This window comes from Sus scrofa, unplaced genomic scaffold, assembly GCF_000003025.6.
Source record: "Sus scrofa isolate TJ Tabasco breed Duroc unplaced genomic scaffold, Sscrofa11.1 Contig1914, whole genome shotgun sequence".
Lineage (NCBI taxonomy): Eukaryota > Metazoa > Chordata > Mammalia > Artiodactyla > Suidae > Sus > Sus scrofa.
This window is the reverse complement of record NW_018084979.1, coordinates 2,567,265-2,583,731: the sequence shown is the minus strand read 5'-3', so window position 1 is coordinate 2,583,731 and position 16,467 is coordinate 2,567,265. Positions and strand designations below refer to the sequence as shown.

General features: G+C 69.0%; 1 protein-coding gene across 1 annotated transcript in view; it reads right to left on the bottom strand.

Annotated features, from left to right (window-relative positions):
* Positions 1–2,727: 2,727 nt before the first annotated feature.
* KIF26A (kinesin family member 26A) overlaps positions 2,728–16,467 on the bottom strand; it is a 38,491-nt gene continuing 24,751 nt past the window's right edge. Inside the window, exons 5-16 of the mRNA XM_021081543.1 lie at positions 15,784–15,973; positions 11,455–11,667; positions 10,873–10,966; positions 10,325–10,587; positions 9,988–10,171; positions 9,737–9,899; positions 9,338–9,500; positions 5,927–8,753; positions 4,849–5,054; positions 4,720–4,740; positions 4,196–4,346; positions 2,728–3,971 (exon numbers count right to left, since the gene is read on the bottom strand). Coding sequence (XP_020937202.1) covers positions 3,790–3,971; positions 4,196–4,346; positions 4,720–4,740; positions 4,849–5,054; positions 5,927–8,753; positions 9,338–9,500; positions 9,737–9,899; positions 9,988–10,171; positions 10,325–10,587; positions 10,873–10,966; positions 11,455–11,667; positions 15,784–15,973 — 4,657 coding nt within the window. The 3' untranslated portion in view covers positions 2,728–3,789. The remainder of the gene's footprint in view (positions 3,972–4,195; positions 4,347–4,719; positions 4,741–4,848; positions 5,055–5,926; positions 8,754–9,337; positions 9,501–9,736; positions 9,900–9,987; positions 10,172–10,324; positions 10,588–10,872; positions 10,967–11,454; positions 11,668–15,783; positions 15,974–16,467) is intronic.

Below are 16,467 nucleotides of genomic sequence, written 5' to 3'. Positions count from 1 at the left end.
TCCAGGCTTTTTCCTGGCACCTGAAACCCTGAGCGGGGGTCACCAAGCCCTTTGGTCCAGAGGAGGCCCAGGAAGGAGGTGGCAGGGCTGTCCTGGGGGCTGCAGGGCTGCACCCGGGGGGGGGTGGAGGTCGGCGGCGGCGGGGGCGGGGGCTACAGGCCAGGTGCTCAGTTCCTGCACCACCTGCCTGCCCACCCACCTGGCTCCCGCCTATTCCCAGCCACCCCCTGCCCCTGGTGACCCAGCCCAGCCCCACATAGCCTCGCGGTGCCCCTGGCTGGGGTGGGCAGGGCAGGCAGAGCAGGCCCGGACTCGCAGAGCGAGGCAGGCGAGCACCTCACCCATGGGAGCAGCTGGCCGGGTGCCAGGCTGGCTGCAGAGGCTGTGAGAGACGCCACCTGGGCCGGCTTGGCCCCTGTCCCCCTGTGACCCGGGGAAGGCCCCGCAGCCCCCTCCCACGGGCTCCCACCTCCGGGCTTGGCTGCTGCTGCCTCTCCCTACCCCTGACTTCTAGCTCTGCCTCTCCTCTGCCTCCTCCAAGGAGAAGGGACGCCAGCCCAGGAGCCTAAGCAGCCACCACCTCCTCTGGGCCTCAACTTCCCCAGACATCTGGAAAGCAGGCTGCCCACAGACTCCTGCCCATGGCATCACAGGAGCTGCCCGGCCTCTGCTCAAGGAGCTGGGTCCCAGGCGGATGCAGCTTTCCCATCCATAAAATGGGCGTCCTCGGCCTCGCCGCCACTCCCCGCCTGGGTTCCCTGCCTGTAATGACAGGGCTCAGGGCTTTGACTGTGCAGATGAAAGGCCGCCCAGGCTGCCTCCGGGACTGTGGGAAGTGGGCTCTGCTGGCCCCAAAGCTCAGCCGCCCCCGCCGGGCCTGCTCCTCCGAGGACCCAGCCAGGGCAGGTGCGGGGGGTGGGGGGCCAGGAGGGGCCAGGGCAGAGGGTGCCTCCTTGGAGAGAAGCAGAGTCTGAGGCCTCGGAGGGAGCAGGCAGTTCTCTGTGGGAGGAAGGGCCCCTGGCCCAGGTGAGACGTGCAGGGCACGCTGGGGGGCAAGAGCATGGCCCGCACAAGGGCCCCGGGCTCATCCTTGTCCTGAAGACGGAGGCCTGACCCCCCTGCCCCAGACCGCAGCCTGGCCTGGTCTCTAGACGAAGGCCCTTGGCTGGGCCAGCACCTTCCCAGCAAGGTCAGACCCTGGATCGCTGGACCACAGGCCAGGTGGCTCCCCAGCCCTCCCTTCCTTCATCGGGACCTAAAAGGATCCATCTCCCCTGCCCCTGCGAATGCCACCACACCTGCCCACCCCGACCCCCAGGCACCCCAAGTTCAATGACAGAGCTTCAGGCTTGGGAAGATCTGGCTGGGGAGCAAGTCTGGCCTCAGAACGGAAAAGGAGATGAGTTCCCGTTGTGGTGCAGCAGAAACGCATCCGACTAGGAACCATGAGGTTGTGGGTTCGATCTCTGGCCTTGCTCAGTGGGTTAAGGATCTGGCGTTGCCATGAGCTGTGGTGCAGGTCGCAGATGTGGCTCGGATCTGGCGTTGCTGTGGCTGTGGTGTAGGCCGGCAGCGACAGCTCTGATTCGACCCCTAGCCTGGGAACCTCCATGTGCTGCGGGTGCGGCCCTTGAAAAAAAAAAAGAACAGAAAAGGAGATTCTGCAGGGGTGGGGGTCCCAGGATGCTGAGGTCTCCTGATTGACGTGTAACACCCACCCCAGGGGCCCCCAGTGCCCTCAGGAGCAGAGGGAGAGGAGGTAGCCTGGGGCAGGGGGCTGGGGCCAGGCGACGCTGTGGCTGAACCACGGGGGCCGCACAGCCAAAGACCAGTCTGAGGACAGGGAGAGCCCAGGAAAGCATCTGGCAAACTTCTGCTCGGTCTCGGACCTGCTCTGCCCCAGCTGGAGCCCCCAGGGGCTCCCTCATTTCTTCATTCGTTCCTTTGCTCGGGGCCCAGCCGCACACCTGATGAAGGGGTGCAGCAATGACTAGGACCCACCCCCTCCCCCGGGGCCCCACGGAGGCTGGGGTGCAGGCAGAGACCACACAGAGTGCCTGGGTCAGGGAGGCCACCAAGGAGGGCCCCCCACTCACACCTGGAGGGCATGTCCCCTTGGGCTCCAGAGGCCCGGCTGCCTGGGAGGGGCCTTGCCACAGGAAGGGGTGCTGGGGGTGGGGCACCCAGATGGGGTGGGGGCAGCAGCCAGGGGGCGCCCAGGGCCAGCAGCTAAGGACAGCAGGAAGGTGCAGAGTGGGGAGGGTGGCTGTGCGGCTGGGGGTTCCTGCCAGCTCCGGGCGGAGGGGGTCCCGAACCTTGGCCCACAGAGAGTCTGCTCCTCTGCCTCCTGCAAAGGCGGGCTGGGGGTGGGCGGCGAAGGAAGGAGCCCGAGTGTGACCTGAGGGGTCGCCCAATGCAGCCAAGAGTTCCCCAGCTACCCTGACCTCTGGGGCGGGGCCGGCAGCCCACCAGAAAGTGGCATTTCCCTCCAGCCCAGCCCCCGACAAGTTGGGGCACTCAAGGCGGCGTAGACGGCACGGCCCCGCGGGGGACGGAGAGGAGGTGGGGTCCGGCTCCCAGCCCTGCAGAGGACGGCCCAGGGGAGCCCCCATGTCACAGCGCTGGGCCCCGCCAGGCCAGCCGTAGGGTTTGTGAACAGAGGGAGAGTCCCTTGCAGCCCCCTTGCCCCTCTTGGGGAAGGTGCTCAGCCAACTCCGGAGCCTCGTGAACAATGAACGCAGCTTTTATTCACAAGTAAAAGCTGGCAAAAGAGTTCGTCTACATATTTGTACAAAGGTAGGGACACCATAGAAAATGCACGACGCTCGAGACAGGACCCGGCAGGACGGGGAGGCGCCTCGTTGGCAGGCCCACCCCTGCACTGCATCTGGCAAGAAGTGCCTGCTTCCCAAGCCCCCCCGCCCTGCCCGGGTGCCCCCCAGAAAGAGCCCGGCCGGGGGGACGCCGTCTATAGAAAACCATAAAAACATAGATCATTTGTCTTCAAATTCCCACTGCAAATACCGCGTTTATAGGCAAAATGATAGAAAAATATGAGCCTAACAGAACCTTTACAAAACCCTCGTCCCCTAATGTGTGTGTTGGTTTGTTTTGTTTTTTGCTTGTGGTTTTGGTAAGAATTCCTGCCGTGGAGGAAGGCACGGGTGCCTTCAGCTCAGCCCTTGCGCGGGGACCTGACAGAGCAGGTCCCGGGGGAGGGAAGGAGGGCCCGCCACCCCCGCCCGGAAGACCCCACTGGCTCGACCTGCGGAGACAAGCACGCGCAGACCGAGGGTCTGGAGACTCTGCCGAGAGGAAGCAGCTCCAAAGGAAAGTACTCCTGAATCGAAGACAGAGGCCCGGTGAGCTCGGGGCTGTCCTGCTACACGAGGCGGCTTGGCTGCCAAGAAGGCGAGCTCGGATCACACAGCCAGCTCCTGCGGCCCCTGGGGGCCCCGCCGCGGCCCAGGCGCAGCCCCAGCGCACACCGTCTGCTGGTGTCTTGAGTCCTTAGCACCAAATGCGAAGAGAAGAGAAGTCCACTCCAAGGTTAAAGGCACTTGCGTTGCTGTCCAGGGGCGACAGTCGTCCGGTCCCCGCACACTCCGCCGTCCACGCCGCTCGGCCCGCCCCGCCTCCCCCAACCCCATCGCCTCCGAGCCCCGGTCCCGCACCGGACCCCCTCTGCACCCTCGCCCCCGACCCCCGCCACATCCTCGCTCCACCGCACGTCCCGTCCTCAAGCCCTGACGCCCCCCGCGCCCCGCGCCCCGCGCCCCGCGCCCGGCCTCAGACGTCCACCTCCTGCGGGCCCGGGGCGGCGGCAGGGGCGGCCGCGCTGATGTCAAAGCAGGTAACCATCATGACGCGGGCCTTGCACAGGTTCACGCGCTGCTCCAGGGCGGCCGTGGCGCGCTCCAGGGCCGCCAGGTACGCGGCCGACTCGGGCTCCAGCTCCGGGTCCACCTCGACTGCGGAGGACAGCAGACGGCTGGTCAGGCGGGGACCCCGCAGGGCCAAGGGCTCCCTCCCGCCCCCGCCCGCTTCCGGGGCCCCGTCCGGGTCGAGGTGAGGCGGCTGGGTTGGGGGCGCAGGGCGGGCAGGGAGCCACGGCAGGACGCGGCGTCCGGGGTCCCGCGAGCCTGCGCTCGGGGAGAGGGGCGTCCCGCAGCCCAGCCAGTGAGGCGGGACTCACACTGCTCCAGCCAGCGGCCGGGCTCCAGCATCAGCCGGCCCTGGGTCTCGGCCAGCTCCTCACAGAGGACTTGGCGCTTCGCCTGCACTTCCCGCAGCCGCTGCTGCCTCCGCTCCGCCAGCCGCAGCTTCGCGCCGACGCACACCAGGCCCTGGGCGGCAGGGGACAGATGGGTGGGGACGGGGCAGGCACAGAGGAGGGCCTGCTCCCAGGGCCTCCCAATACCCCGGCCTTGACCTCGAGCCTCCCTCCACCCCCCGGGCCTGGGCAGGGGCACAGTGGGGCCGCAACGTGGGCAGGGGTAGGACCCCTGGGTCCCCGTGGGTCAGGCTCACGCCAAGTGCTCCCAAAGCAGCCTGTGTCCGCCGGGAACCCAGAACCCAGGGCACAGATCTGGGAACCCCCCCCCGGTGCCACTCCAGGGGGCAGCAGCGGTGGCCTCAGGGCCCCTCCAGCCGCCCACTCCGCCCAAGACGGCCATCAGGACACACCACGGGTTCAGGGCCAAGCAGGGCGATTCCTACCTTCTCGGCGTTCTGGAAGGGCTGTGGGTAAGAGGGAAGGTGAGGTCAGCAGGCTGCCGGCCCCACCCCCAGGGCCCCCCCCGCCCTTCCAGGGCTTCTGTCACCAGCCCCCAGCGGCCAGGCCCTGACCTCGGCAGGGTCCTCCCTGGGGGCCGGGCGGTGCCGCTGCAGACGCTCCACGTCGTCAATCTCGTACACCTTGATCTCGAACGGCTCCTTCAGGGAGCCAGACAGGGGCGGGGGCAGGTCCACCCACTGCCCGGGCAGGCTGGGCTTGCGGCTCAGGGCAGCGGCATCGGGCAGCGGGGCTGGGATCAGCCGTCGCCGCTGCAGACCTGGAACAGAGAGCCGGGCGCTGGGTGAGCAGAGGCTGGACCCCAGCGCCTGGCCAGGGGCTGAGAGGGGAGCCGGGCCAGGGTCCTGACGTGAGGGGGAAGCACAGAGGCCCGACCCAGAAACAGCCTGGGGCTGGCCAGGAACCCCGGCCCCCTGCCCCACAGAACAGATGCACTCACCCCCCAGCCCCCTCCTGCCTGGACAGCAACACCGGCCTCCCTACACAGCCATGGCCTCATGGGCAGCCCCCACCACCCATGGAGGCAGTCCTCCCGCACCCTAAGTGGCCACACTGGGTCCTTACAACCGTCCGGTTCCTACCGCCCCCGGGACCGATGCCCGAGCTGGCATGCTGGCACCCCCTCCCCAACTCCCAGGACACCCATCCCTGCTCCCCGCCCATCCTCGTCCCCAGGGCGTCTACAGCCCACGCACAGCCAGTGGCTAAAACCCCCAGCCACACAGAGCCGGAGAAACAGGCCCACTTCCCCCCCGGAGATGGAGGGTCCAGGGACAGAGGCAGGAGCAGCTTTGCAGAGCCCCCAGCAGCGGGGCACTGGCCCCAAACCCAAGCCCTCCCCAGGGCCCCAGGGCCCAGCAGGGTGACCCACCCTTGCCAGCCTGCTGTGACAGGGCTGGGGACCAGCCCCCGGGACAGCGTGGGGATCAGAGAAGGGCACACACTGTAAACACAGTGTGCTTCTAAACTGCAGAGGGCTGTGCACAGCTATCCTTTGGGAAGCCCCAGGCTTGTCTGTGCAACCGTCAAAGGCCACACACATCTAGGATCCAGGAAGGTGGCACCCCGTGGCCAAGCATCATGGAGTTTGTGCCCTGCAGACGGAGCCCGGGACACTGGCGCCCCACCCACCTGTGGCCCTCCTCTTGGGGGACTTGAGGCTGCGGGAGCGGGCGCCTGGGGACGCGGCCCCGCTGTCGCTCAAGGAGTCGGGGGCGGAGGAGGCACTGCCGGTGGCCTCGCTGTCACGCATCATGCTCTCGTAGCCGCTGCTGCCGCCGCTGTGATAAAAAAGGGCAGTGCGGCCCATGGCAGGCGGGAGCTCCCCGCTCAGCACGCTGCTGTTGTCGCTGCCGTGGCCGCTGCTGTAGCGCTGCGGGCGCCGCGGCGCCGTCACCTTGCTATAAGGAGAGGGCAGCGCTGGGCCCACGGGCGGCCGCTCCTCGGACACGTTCACGCCGCTGTCGTTGCCGCTGTCCGAGTCGGCCGAGCCCCACGAGAGGCCGCTTCGGCTGTGGGCACCACCAGCCGCCAGCTCATTGACGCGGCTGTGGGCCGCCCGGAGCGCCTGCTTGGCGCCCATGATGGTGCCCCGGCTGGCCTTGGCCCCAACACCAGGCGCCACCCGTGGAACGACCCTGGGACCCGTCCCCGGGCCTCCAGGGGTCCTGCCTGCTGCAGGGCTCAGTGGCTTCACTGCAGCCCCCAGAGCCCTGGACCCAGCGGCCGCTAAGCTGCGGCCCTTGCCCCCACTGGTAGGGGGCTTGGGGGCCCCCACGCCCTTGGCTGGGCTGCTCCTACAGGCAGGAGCGGGCCCCGGCGTGGGGCTGGCGGGTGGCACACCCAACCTGGGCACGGTCCGGGCCGGCCTCCCAGGGGCTTCCCTGGCCTTGCTGCCACCCTGTGCCAGGCCCTCACACCGCTCCAGAGACCCATGGGTGGTGGGCCGGCTCGCTGCCTCTGCCTTGCCCGCCCGGGCCTTCAGGCTGGACGTGGCCCTAGGGATGGAGTGGTCGGCTCGGCTGCCGGGCCTGGCCTCCCCCTCTGCTCGGAGGAAGGCAGCAGCCCCGGCCCACACTAGGCTCCCAGCCTGGGGAAGGGCCGGTGCCGGGCTGCTCCTGTGCTCCAGGCTGGACTTGCGCTCGGGCGGGGCGGGGGGGGCCGCTCCGCCGGGCCTGGGACAGAGCCCGCCTTTAGCGGCCACGCTCTTCCTGCTGCCGGGGGCAGGCTTTGGGCTGCCCAGGCAAGCGGCTGCCTCAGTCGGGGCGTCCCTGAAGGAGGCGGAGGGCGTGGTCACACCCAGCGTGGTGGCCCCTCTCCGCAGCGGGGGGATCTGAGCCATGGCCTCTGGCCTCTGGGCCACCCTGCCCACCTCACAACCATCCACCACCCTCCGGGCTGGCATCAGAGCCGGGCTGGGGGCCCTGCTGGCAGAGGCCAGGTGGATTGGGCCACATTCGTCCGCCCGGAGAAGCCACGGGTCCTCGAAGGGGCCTCCGGGACCGGGCGGGGCCGGAGCCAGGCGAGTGCAGCCCACACGACTGGCTGTCGAGGACGACCTCGGTTTCCGGGGAAGGCTGGAGTGGAGAGTCTGTGCCGGGGCTGCCCTGCCTGGAGACGCAGCGCGGGGCTCCCAGCCAGGTCGGGTGGCGGCCGCCGCCCCCTCCTCGCCAGGACGAGGGCTCCAGGCAGGGCCAGGACTGTCCACTCGGTCCTGCTCCGAGAACTGAAGGCTGCTGTCCTCCACGGAGCTGTCCGGGATCAGGGGGCCCAGGGGGTCCGGACCTGCTGGTGCATCAGGGCTGAAGGGGTCTGGGCTGGCCCTCGAGGGGGGCTGCGGCGTGGGGCCGAGGCCGTCGGCTGTGCACACGCTGACCTCACTGAGCCAGGAGCTGATGGAGGAGCTGTGGCTGCTGCCGGTCCAGGCCGCTCCGTCTGGGGCGCCCCCGGGGGGCTTCGAGGTGTAGGCGTCAAACTCATCGTTGATGCTGCTGATGATGCTGACTGGCCTCGAACCCGAGGCCAGGGCCTGCAGGGAGCAGTCACTGCCAAAGCTGGCCAGGCTGGCGGGGCGCCCGGGGCCACCCAGCGCCCCCAGGGAGAGCTCCTCCACCAGGGTGAACACCAGCTCGTCCTCGCCGTTGAGTTCCACGGGCTGCTGCAAGGTCACCGTGGTGGTCAGCAGGCCCCGCTCCAGGCGGTGGCCGCGCGCAGGCTGGCGGGGGCAGCCTGCCTGCCCACTTGTGCCCAAGGGGGGCGTCCGTACCACACCATCGGCTCCCCCAGGCTCTTCAGGGGCCCCACCAGCGTCTGGCTGCCGAGGCGGCGGGGGGGCCGGGCTGGGCAGCGGCCTCCGGCCTCCACCCACTGTGGGCTTGTCCGGCACAGGCAGCTCAGGCCTGCTGCTGCCGCCCTCTCCCTGGTCACCGTCAGCCTTGGAGGGCTCCGCAGCACCCCGGCGGGTGTCTGGGACGGGGCTGGCACGAGGCGTGCTGGCAGCCAGCGGGGAGCCCGTGGCCTTCCTGGGGGCTACGGCCTCGGGCAACGAGGGCTTCCTGCTCCCGCGGGCCGGGCTGGCCTGGGCTCCGTCGGGGCCGTCGATGCACTCCAGCCGCTCCTGCAACTCCGCGAAGGTGCTGCAGCGGAAGTGGTCGGCGTCGCGCGGGCCCTCAGACGGCCGACGGCGGCTCAGCGCGGGGATGATGGGCACGAAGTCAGGCGGGCCCTCATTGTCCGTGAGCTCGCGGTCTGACAGCGCCGCCCCCCCAGGCCCCACGTAGATGACCGTGTCGCAGGACTGCTCGCTGCTGGATGAGTAGTCGGGGTCGCCGGGCGAGCTGGGGGCCCGGCGGTCGGGGTCGGGGGCCACGGAGCGGGGGTGGAAGTGTCGCAGGTGGGGGGGGCGGTGGGCTCGGCCTTCCTCGCAGGAGCTGTCCCCGCCTGAGGAGCTGGACGCATACTGGGGACAGAGAAGGCCCTCGTGAGCGGCTGCCCCACCTGCCCCCTCTGCCCGAGACCCACTCCAGTGAAGGAAGTGACGGCATGGCCAGCAACCACGTCCCACCAACCGTGGCGATAGCACGCAAGGCTCAGGCCCCCAAAAACTGGATCTTCCCCCCAACTTCCAGGGAAGTGTTAGGCCAAGTTTCAGGGAGGCAAAAACAGGCACCTTGGCACACGTCGCGTGAGCGCAGAGCCAGGACGCAGACCCGAGGCTGTCAGAGCCCAGGGCGCCCCTAACTCCGCCCTCTGGCCGCACTGAGAACGGCCCGGCATGGTCCCTGCTGGACCAGGCCTGGGAGGGTACCCGCCACGGGGACCACAGGCCCACCCCAGGCCAGGTGGACGCGGCCAGCAACCCCAGCCCCCTTCCAGCAGCTCCAGGTCTGCTTGGGGTGACCTCGGGGGTGGCTCCCGCCCCCTCCGGGGGCACAGCCCTGGGGCCCTAATGGCGGCCGGGGCCCCGGCACCCCCCCCCGTGGGCAGAGCCCCAAGGAGACCGCCCTGGGGGCCTTGGGGGGGGGCGCGTGAGTCGGAACCCACCTTGACCTTCTTCCTGCGCAGACGGTGGATGCGGGCCGCCAGCTGCACGGTGCTGAGCGTCTCGGCGTGGCGGGCCGGCGCGTCGGAGACGTGGGCGATCATGGTGGCGCGGCAGCTGGCCGCGGCCAGGGACTCCCGCAGCAGCGTGGTGAGCCTGTGCTCCCTGCGGGCATTGGGGGCGAGGATGCCAGGGCTGGAGCGGGGTGGGGGGCAGGCTTCTCGCGGGACCAGGCCCACGCCTCCGTCCGGCCCCCACCTCGTGCCAGGAGCCCCCGCCAGCCCTAGGGCCACAAGGCCTGTCAGGTGGTGCAGAAACGAAGAGCCCAGAGGCTGGGGGCCCGACGTGCACCGGCCTGGTCCCCGGGGCCACCCAGGCCTGCCGAGGAGGCCGCCGCTCACCTGTGGGGCACGTGCTTGGCTCCGCTGACCAAGGCCAAGACGATGCTGCCCAGGGCCGACAAGGACAGACACAGGGGGCCCCCGGGGGCCTCCCCGCCCCTGCCCGGCGCCCCCTCACAGCTGCCCAGGTCGAAGAGGTGCAGGCGGCTGCGGCCTCCGGACACTGAAACCACAGGGCGGGAGGGTGAAGGCTCGGCCCTGCCCCCACCCCTCCCACCCCCGCCCCCCCGCGCAGTCCTGGCGACACGTACTTCCGCCCCGGCTGCACTTCTCCATGCGGTACTGGTAGACGTGCAGCGTGAAGAGCACGTGGGAGCTGCAACGGGCGTCCTCGCTGCAGCCAGCCCGGCCGGAGCTGCGGGCGGCCAGCGCCGCATCCAGGTAGAAGGCCGCCCTCTCGGCCGTGGGCGCCCGCAGCTCGCTCTGGTTCTGGAGCTGTGGACAGGCAGGTGGAGGGGACGGGCTGCAGCCCCTGACTGGCTCGGGGCTGGGCTGCAGCTCCCCGCCCGCCTTCCCGAGGCGCCCCCACCCCGCAGCCCCCACGCCGCCGGCCCTGCTCCCCCCGCAGCGGCAGGGGTGTCCGCGTACCTGCGCCCCGCAGACGGGGTCCTCCCGCAGGTACACACCCGGAGACTGGGCGTCCTGGAGGCTGCTGGAGGCCACCTCGGCCAGCAGGTCCCGCAGGCTCTGGTCCCGGCCGCACACCTCCACGGCCGAGACGCGGACGGAGAAGCGCGTGCCCGTCCTCTCCTTGCGCTCGTCCAGGAGCCTGAAGAGCCAGGAGATGGCGCAGGGCACGACGCCCAGGCTCTGCGGCGAGCTGTCCCTCCCGATCATGGTGAAGGACTTGCCTGGGGGCCACGGGCACGTCGGGCTCAGCGTGACAAGGTGACAAGCCCTCAGAGCCGGGCAGGACCTGCAGCTGCTCCCCGGCCCTGCCCGGGGCCCTCGGGACCCACCTGGGCCCCTGAGACGCCGGGGGCCCCCTTCAATCCGCCCCACGCACCCCCTCCCCGCCTTCCAGGCCTGCAGGGTTTTGGCTTCCTCTGCACAGGCCCCCACTCCAGGGGCCCACCCACGGCCTGCCCGGAAACGGCGCCCAGAGACCGCCGAGAAGGACAGGAAGGGACACTTACCGAGGCTCGTGTGGCCAAAGGAAAAAATGCAGCCATCAGCCCCACTGACCACTGACTGGAGCACGTCGGCCACCGTCCCCGAGCAGACCTCGGCCTGGAGGAGGGGCTCAGAGTCAGGCCCCCTCGCAGCCTCCCTCGCTTCTGCCTCCTCACATCACATGCAGGCAGCGAGTCCTCCGGGAGTCGGCGGGCACCCAGGACCAGGCACACAGAGCTCTCCACGCGCACAGGCAGCACAGATGCACACACACGCAGCGTGAACCGATCGGACCCACGGCTGACAGGCACACGCGGCGCACACGTGTGCACACACAGCAGTCACACGGCACGCATGGCGGTGACACACACAAGCATCTGCTGTTCGAAAAGCGTCGGGGAGGGTGGGCTCTGAAAAACTAGGCGTCTCCCTGGAAACGCGGCCTGAGAGGCAGGCCAGGGGCCGGGGAGGCGCCCCGAGGGCCGGGGAGGCCAGAAGGGGAGGCACAGCAGGCCTGCCCGGCGGGGCGCCCCCCTCCTGCCCAAGAGCAGAAGGGGCGCCGTCCTGACGGTCGTCCCATCGCCCCGCCTGGCCGCCACCCTCACCTGCTCCGAGTCCTGGGGGAACACGGCGTCGAAGGCAAACATCTTGGGCACGGCGGCCGGGGTGGCGCGTCGGGAGCCCGCGCTGCCCGGGGGCCCCGCGGCCGGGTCGTAGAGGGTCACCTGCTTCTTCCGCGGGTCCACCTTCAGGAAGGAGGTGGACTCGGCCGAGCGCTGGGCCCCCTGCTCCGGCCAGATCCGCAGCATGACCTTCACCTGGGGAGGCGGGCGGAGCGGGCAGCTGAGCGGCCGCTGATTACAGGGCAGGAGGAGCCCGCGCGAGTTGGGACGGCGGGCCAGGCCCCGGCACGGGAGCCCCACCGCAGGAATGCAGGCGCCCGCGCCCCAGCTCCAGGCCCGAGCGCATCCCATATGAGGTCAGAGAGGCAGGGAGAAGGGGCCGGGAGAGCAGAGGCCGGCGGGGCGCAGGGCGTGTCTGCACAGCACGGGAACAGAGCGGGGTGGGGACGGGGTGCGGGGCACAGGACAGGGGAACGGGCCCCAGATGCCCCCCTGAGCAGAGACAAAAGGCAAGGGCCATACCCAGAGGGCACCCCACCTCCCTCCGTGTGGGGTCCACCACACCCCCTGGCTGATGCCGAGGGAGAAAGTCACAGCGCCTCTGAGAGCAGAGTCGCCCCACGCAGGCACACCCCAGCTCCGTCCGCGCCCCGGCGGGGCAGCCGCCACGCAGGACCACCTGCCTCAGGCCCACACAGGCCTGAGAAGGGAGGAAACACGCTCAGAGAGGCCAACTGTCTCACCCGAGCCACACGGCCTGCAAATGGGTCTCCTGAAACCCCGATCCCCACATCTGAGGGCAGCGGGAGAAAGGGAGAGACAGGCAGCAAGGACCAGCCCACCCGGAAAGGGGGCACGGCAGGGCCCCCTCAGAGCCCCACTCACGCTCCTCTGCGGTGTGTCCTCCACCCCCAACAGTCCCCCAGAGCCGGGCCCCCTGCACCCCCCTTCGGAAGGCCAGCTCAGCGCGTGGCAAGGCGCAGCAGCAATTGCTGGGGGCTGGGCAGACAGGGGGATGCTCAGGTCCCACCAGCAGCTCACGCCTGACGGAGAGGAGGACAGGTGCCACCCGCCCCCTCCCCAGCCCCGGGGCTCCGTCCAACCTCACCTCCCCCAGAGCCCCTTCCTCCTAGCCTCGCACCCCCCACCTCTGCCCCGGCCCGACCCGGAGGGGAGGAAGGAAGGCAAGACGCAAAGGGGACCTGGGCTGAGCCCCGAGCTGCCCTGGGGAGAAACTCGGGGTGTTTCTGACTCCAGAGCCTGCTCCAAAGCCAAACTCAAACCCCACAAACCCCACGTCCAGGATTCCAGGATTCCAGGATTTGGGGTCAGCAGGGTGCCAGAGGTAATGCCATTAGCGCAAGAAGTGGGGAAGAAGAGGGAGGTGTGGGTTCCGAAGTGCCCGCCAGGGAAGGAGGTGGAGAGGCTGAGGCTGGCATGGGAGGCCGGGTGGGGAGTGGAGGGGTGCACGGTAGGGCCAGGTGGGGCTCATCTGAGCTCAGGGGCTGGCAGACGACCAGGCAGCCTCTGATACTGTGACTCCAAAGCACAGAGCTTGCCCGTGTCCCCGCCCACTTTCATGCCCAGCTCCAGGGCTGGACCACCAGGCCCAATGCCACCAAGGGCACAGAAGACGGGGGCCAGGAACCCAAATGCGAGCGTCCAAAGCAAAGCATCCTGCAAACACCTGAAAGCCCGCAGGCAAACACACCCCGTGTGTGTGTGTGTGTGTGTGTGTGTGTGTGTGTGTGTGTGTGTGCGTGTGCGTGTGCGTGTGCGTGTGTGTGTGTGTTCTCCGCGGGAGCCACCCTGAGTGAGGGCCCCCCTGGGAAAAGGCGCCACCTCCACTCTCCAAAGGACTCTCCGATTTCTCCACTACAGGGTAATCAAATTACCAGACTCATCTCAGAGCCACTATTTTTCACGGATTTAATTGTAAGTGACAGATACATAGCGCCGGCCAAATTGGTTTACCGTGGGTAGTTCACACGAGGCGCCATCCACTCCCCTTCGGCGCGCGGCAAACCTTCGGCGCTCGGGGGAGGGGGGCTCCTCAGGGAGACGCGCGAAGAAACACTTTTCTACTGAGCGCCTCCGAACCCGGGCTCCATTAGGCGAGAATCGATTCTTTTATTCCCCGACGACAAGAACAAAACTATTTCATTTCCAAACGCCGCTGCCAAGCAGACGAAAACGTGCACTTCCCAGTAATTTTTGGCAATTTTTTTTCCAGCATGATCTCCTGGCCACTTTGGGAGCCGAATGGGTTCTGCAGCTCGGAGCAGGTGCCTGGCGGGGCAAGGCCTCGAGCAGCCAGACGGGGCTCTGGCAGGAAACGCACGGCCCACGTGCTGCCTGGCTGAGGACCCCATGGCCCAGAAGGGAGGGGACGTCACGTGCGCCTCCGCCACGGCTCCAGTCCCAGGCAAACACCCAGGTCGCCGTCTGCGAGCCTCCTTCCATCACGGCGGGGAAAGGCCGGGGTCTTTGCACCGGACGCGTGCACGTCTCCCCCCAAAGTGTTCAGACATTGCAAAGCCCCACTGCAGAGCTGCCAGGTGGGGGGAAAAACCCATTTTGCGTGGAAAAAGGGCTCCCCCTCCGGAGAGTGGCTCAGGCAGCGAGGGGGAGGGGCCGCTGGGCCCGCGGGGGAGGGATGCCGTCTTGACACCGGGATGCGGGATTCTCTGAAGAGACGCATTAACGTCAGGGGTTGAGCATCGCCTGCCTTCTTTTCTCTGACAATATTAAATGCCTCTCAGGGGGGCCTCTCACTCTGTGATATTTGTGCAAATAACCTTCCGGGGCTGAGGAAGGGGCGCTGGGGTGGGCGCTGAGAGGACAAGAACGGGTGGCCCAGGGCTCCCCGGGACACAGACGTGGTCTGCCGGAGAGAAGCCAGAAGCCCCTGCCCTGGAGCACGTGGGTGGGGGGCCTGGCCCTGGGGGAGGGGGAGGCCCCCTGCGCCCCGGGTAGCAGCAGGCCCCAGCCACCCAGCCCCGACCCCACCCCGTCTGCAGACAGAAGAGCCCAGAATTGTCAGGAGCCCACCCCCGACGGCCAGCTGGTCCCGTGGGGTCTGCAGCGTCCACCCTCTAGCTCCGTGGCAGGGTCCAATCCCCCCTCCAGCAAGTTCCCAGGCTGCGACGCGGCTCCTCAGGGGCCAGGAGGGTCTCCGTCTCAGGGCGCGGGAGCCCAGGAGGCCCCTCGTGGGGGTGACAGACTGAGGGGAGGCTTTCTAGACAAGAGCAGGCTGGCCGAGTCACAGAGGTCCTGCCGTGTGGACAGGGATGACTCTGGGAGGCCAAGCACAGGGACAGAGCGGGGGCTGGGGCGTGGGGGGATCCGTGGAGCAGTCAGGCCTGTGCAGGGCACCCTCTGCAAACACGTCAGACCCTCTCCAGCCCCTGTCTCCAGCCCCCGTGTCCTAGGTGGCAGGACAGACTGAACCCAGGGGGGTGTGGAGCCCGCCCACCAGCTCTGCAGGGGGCAAGCCTCCGGTCACTGCAGAGCCCGGCCAGTGCCCGGGTGGGCGGCCGCCCCTCGCAGGGAGGCACCTGGGAGGGGCCGGCAGGCCGCAGAGCGGGCGGAAGCTCAGGGGAAAGCACTCGGGGTTCATACTCAGGGTCCAGCCCCATCCTCACCCCAGAGCCGGTGGCCGTCGACGGGCCCAGCCCTCTGAGCCTCGGGCTCCGCGCCCTCGGAGGGCACAGAGACCTCACTACCGCACTCACACGCATCCGCAGGCGCAGGGCCCGAACCTGGGCTCGGGGCGCAGTCACGAGCAACCCAGACGGGGTCGGGGAGAAAACCCCTTCTCGGCCAATGGCCATGGGAGCCAGGGGCCAGCCAGCCTGTTCCGAGACCGGGCAAGGCCCTGCTTCACCCTGGGACCCAGCATCCCCCCCGCAACCCCAGGGGTCCCCTTCCATCGCGTCAGCCGGGACTCTGGAGAGCCAGGGCCCCACCCTGTGGCAGCAGACCAATAGAGACGGGACAAGGGGGTGCCTGGGGTCAGACCCCAACCCTCGGTCCCAGGAAGCCCCAGCTGCCCAGCCCATGCCCCTGGGACCCTCACCCATTTCCTGTAGCCCCCCCCGACAGTCTCCCGGGCTCCCTGTTGCCACCTGGAGCCATCAAGGTGGGCCTGGGCCTCAGCTGCCCCATCTGTTCCCCACTGACCACCCTGGTCCAGCCTGGGGGAAGGAAGCAGGGCCCCTCCGTCACCGGCTCCCCCTCCCTGCAGCTGCTTAGACACCCCCAGCCTCAGCCCACCCCCAAGGGTCACCCCCAAGTCAGGGTCAGGCCTACCTTTCCAACACTGCTGGGGTTGTCCTTGGCCTTGGAGGCGGCCCTCAGCAGACAGGGGGGCGCGGGGGGTGGCCACAGCTGCAGGACCCCGCTGAAGTCCGTGGGGTAGGTGGAGGCTCCGCGGGCAGTGGGGGCGGGCGGTGGGTGGGGCTTCTTGCGCTTGGAGGCCAGGCTGAGCTTCTGGGCAGCCCTGCGGGGTAGGGGAGGGGCACTCAGGGCTGTCCTGCCACCTGCCCCCACCCTAAATGCAGCAGCACAACCAAACTGGGGCCCCCAAGCCTGTGGCTGCCACTTCTAGCCCCTGGCAGTTATGCCAGCAAGGGGCCAGGCCACAGAGGGCCCAAGCCAACCCGGAGCCCAGGCCCCTCTCCGCACCTGCCCGGCAAACGCCCTCTTCCCACCAACCTCTGCCCCGAGTCACCCCGAGTCCCAGCTCAGCAGCTGGGGCAGGACACATGCTGAGCAGCCACCCACGGGTGGTGTGACCGCATGTGGTGACAGCCTCTCCGCAGGTTCTCCGTCTCTAACACAGGACCACGGGCCCACCAGAAGCCCTGTGTGCAGCCCTGATGAGCTAACATGTTCAGGGCACCCAGCCCAGGCCTCCGGCACAGGTGACACACACTGGGCCTGGGTCTGTGCCCAGACTTCACCCCTCCCCCGCTGTGGCGAACGGGCCGTGGG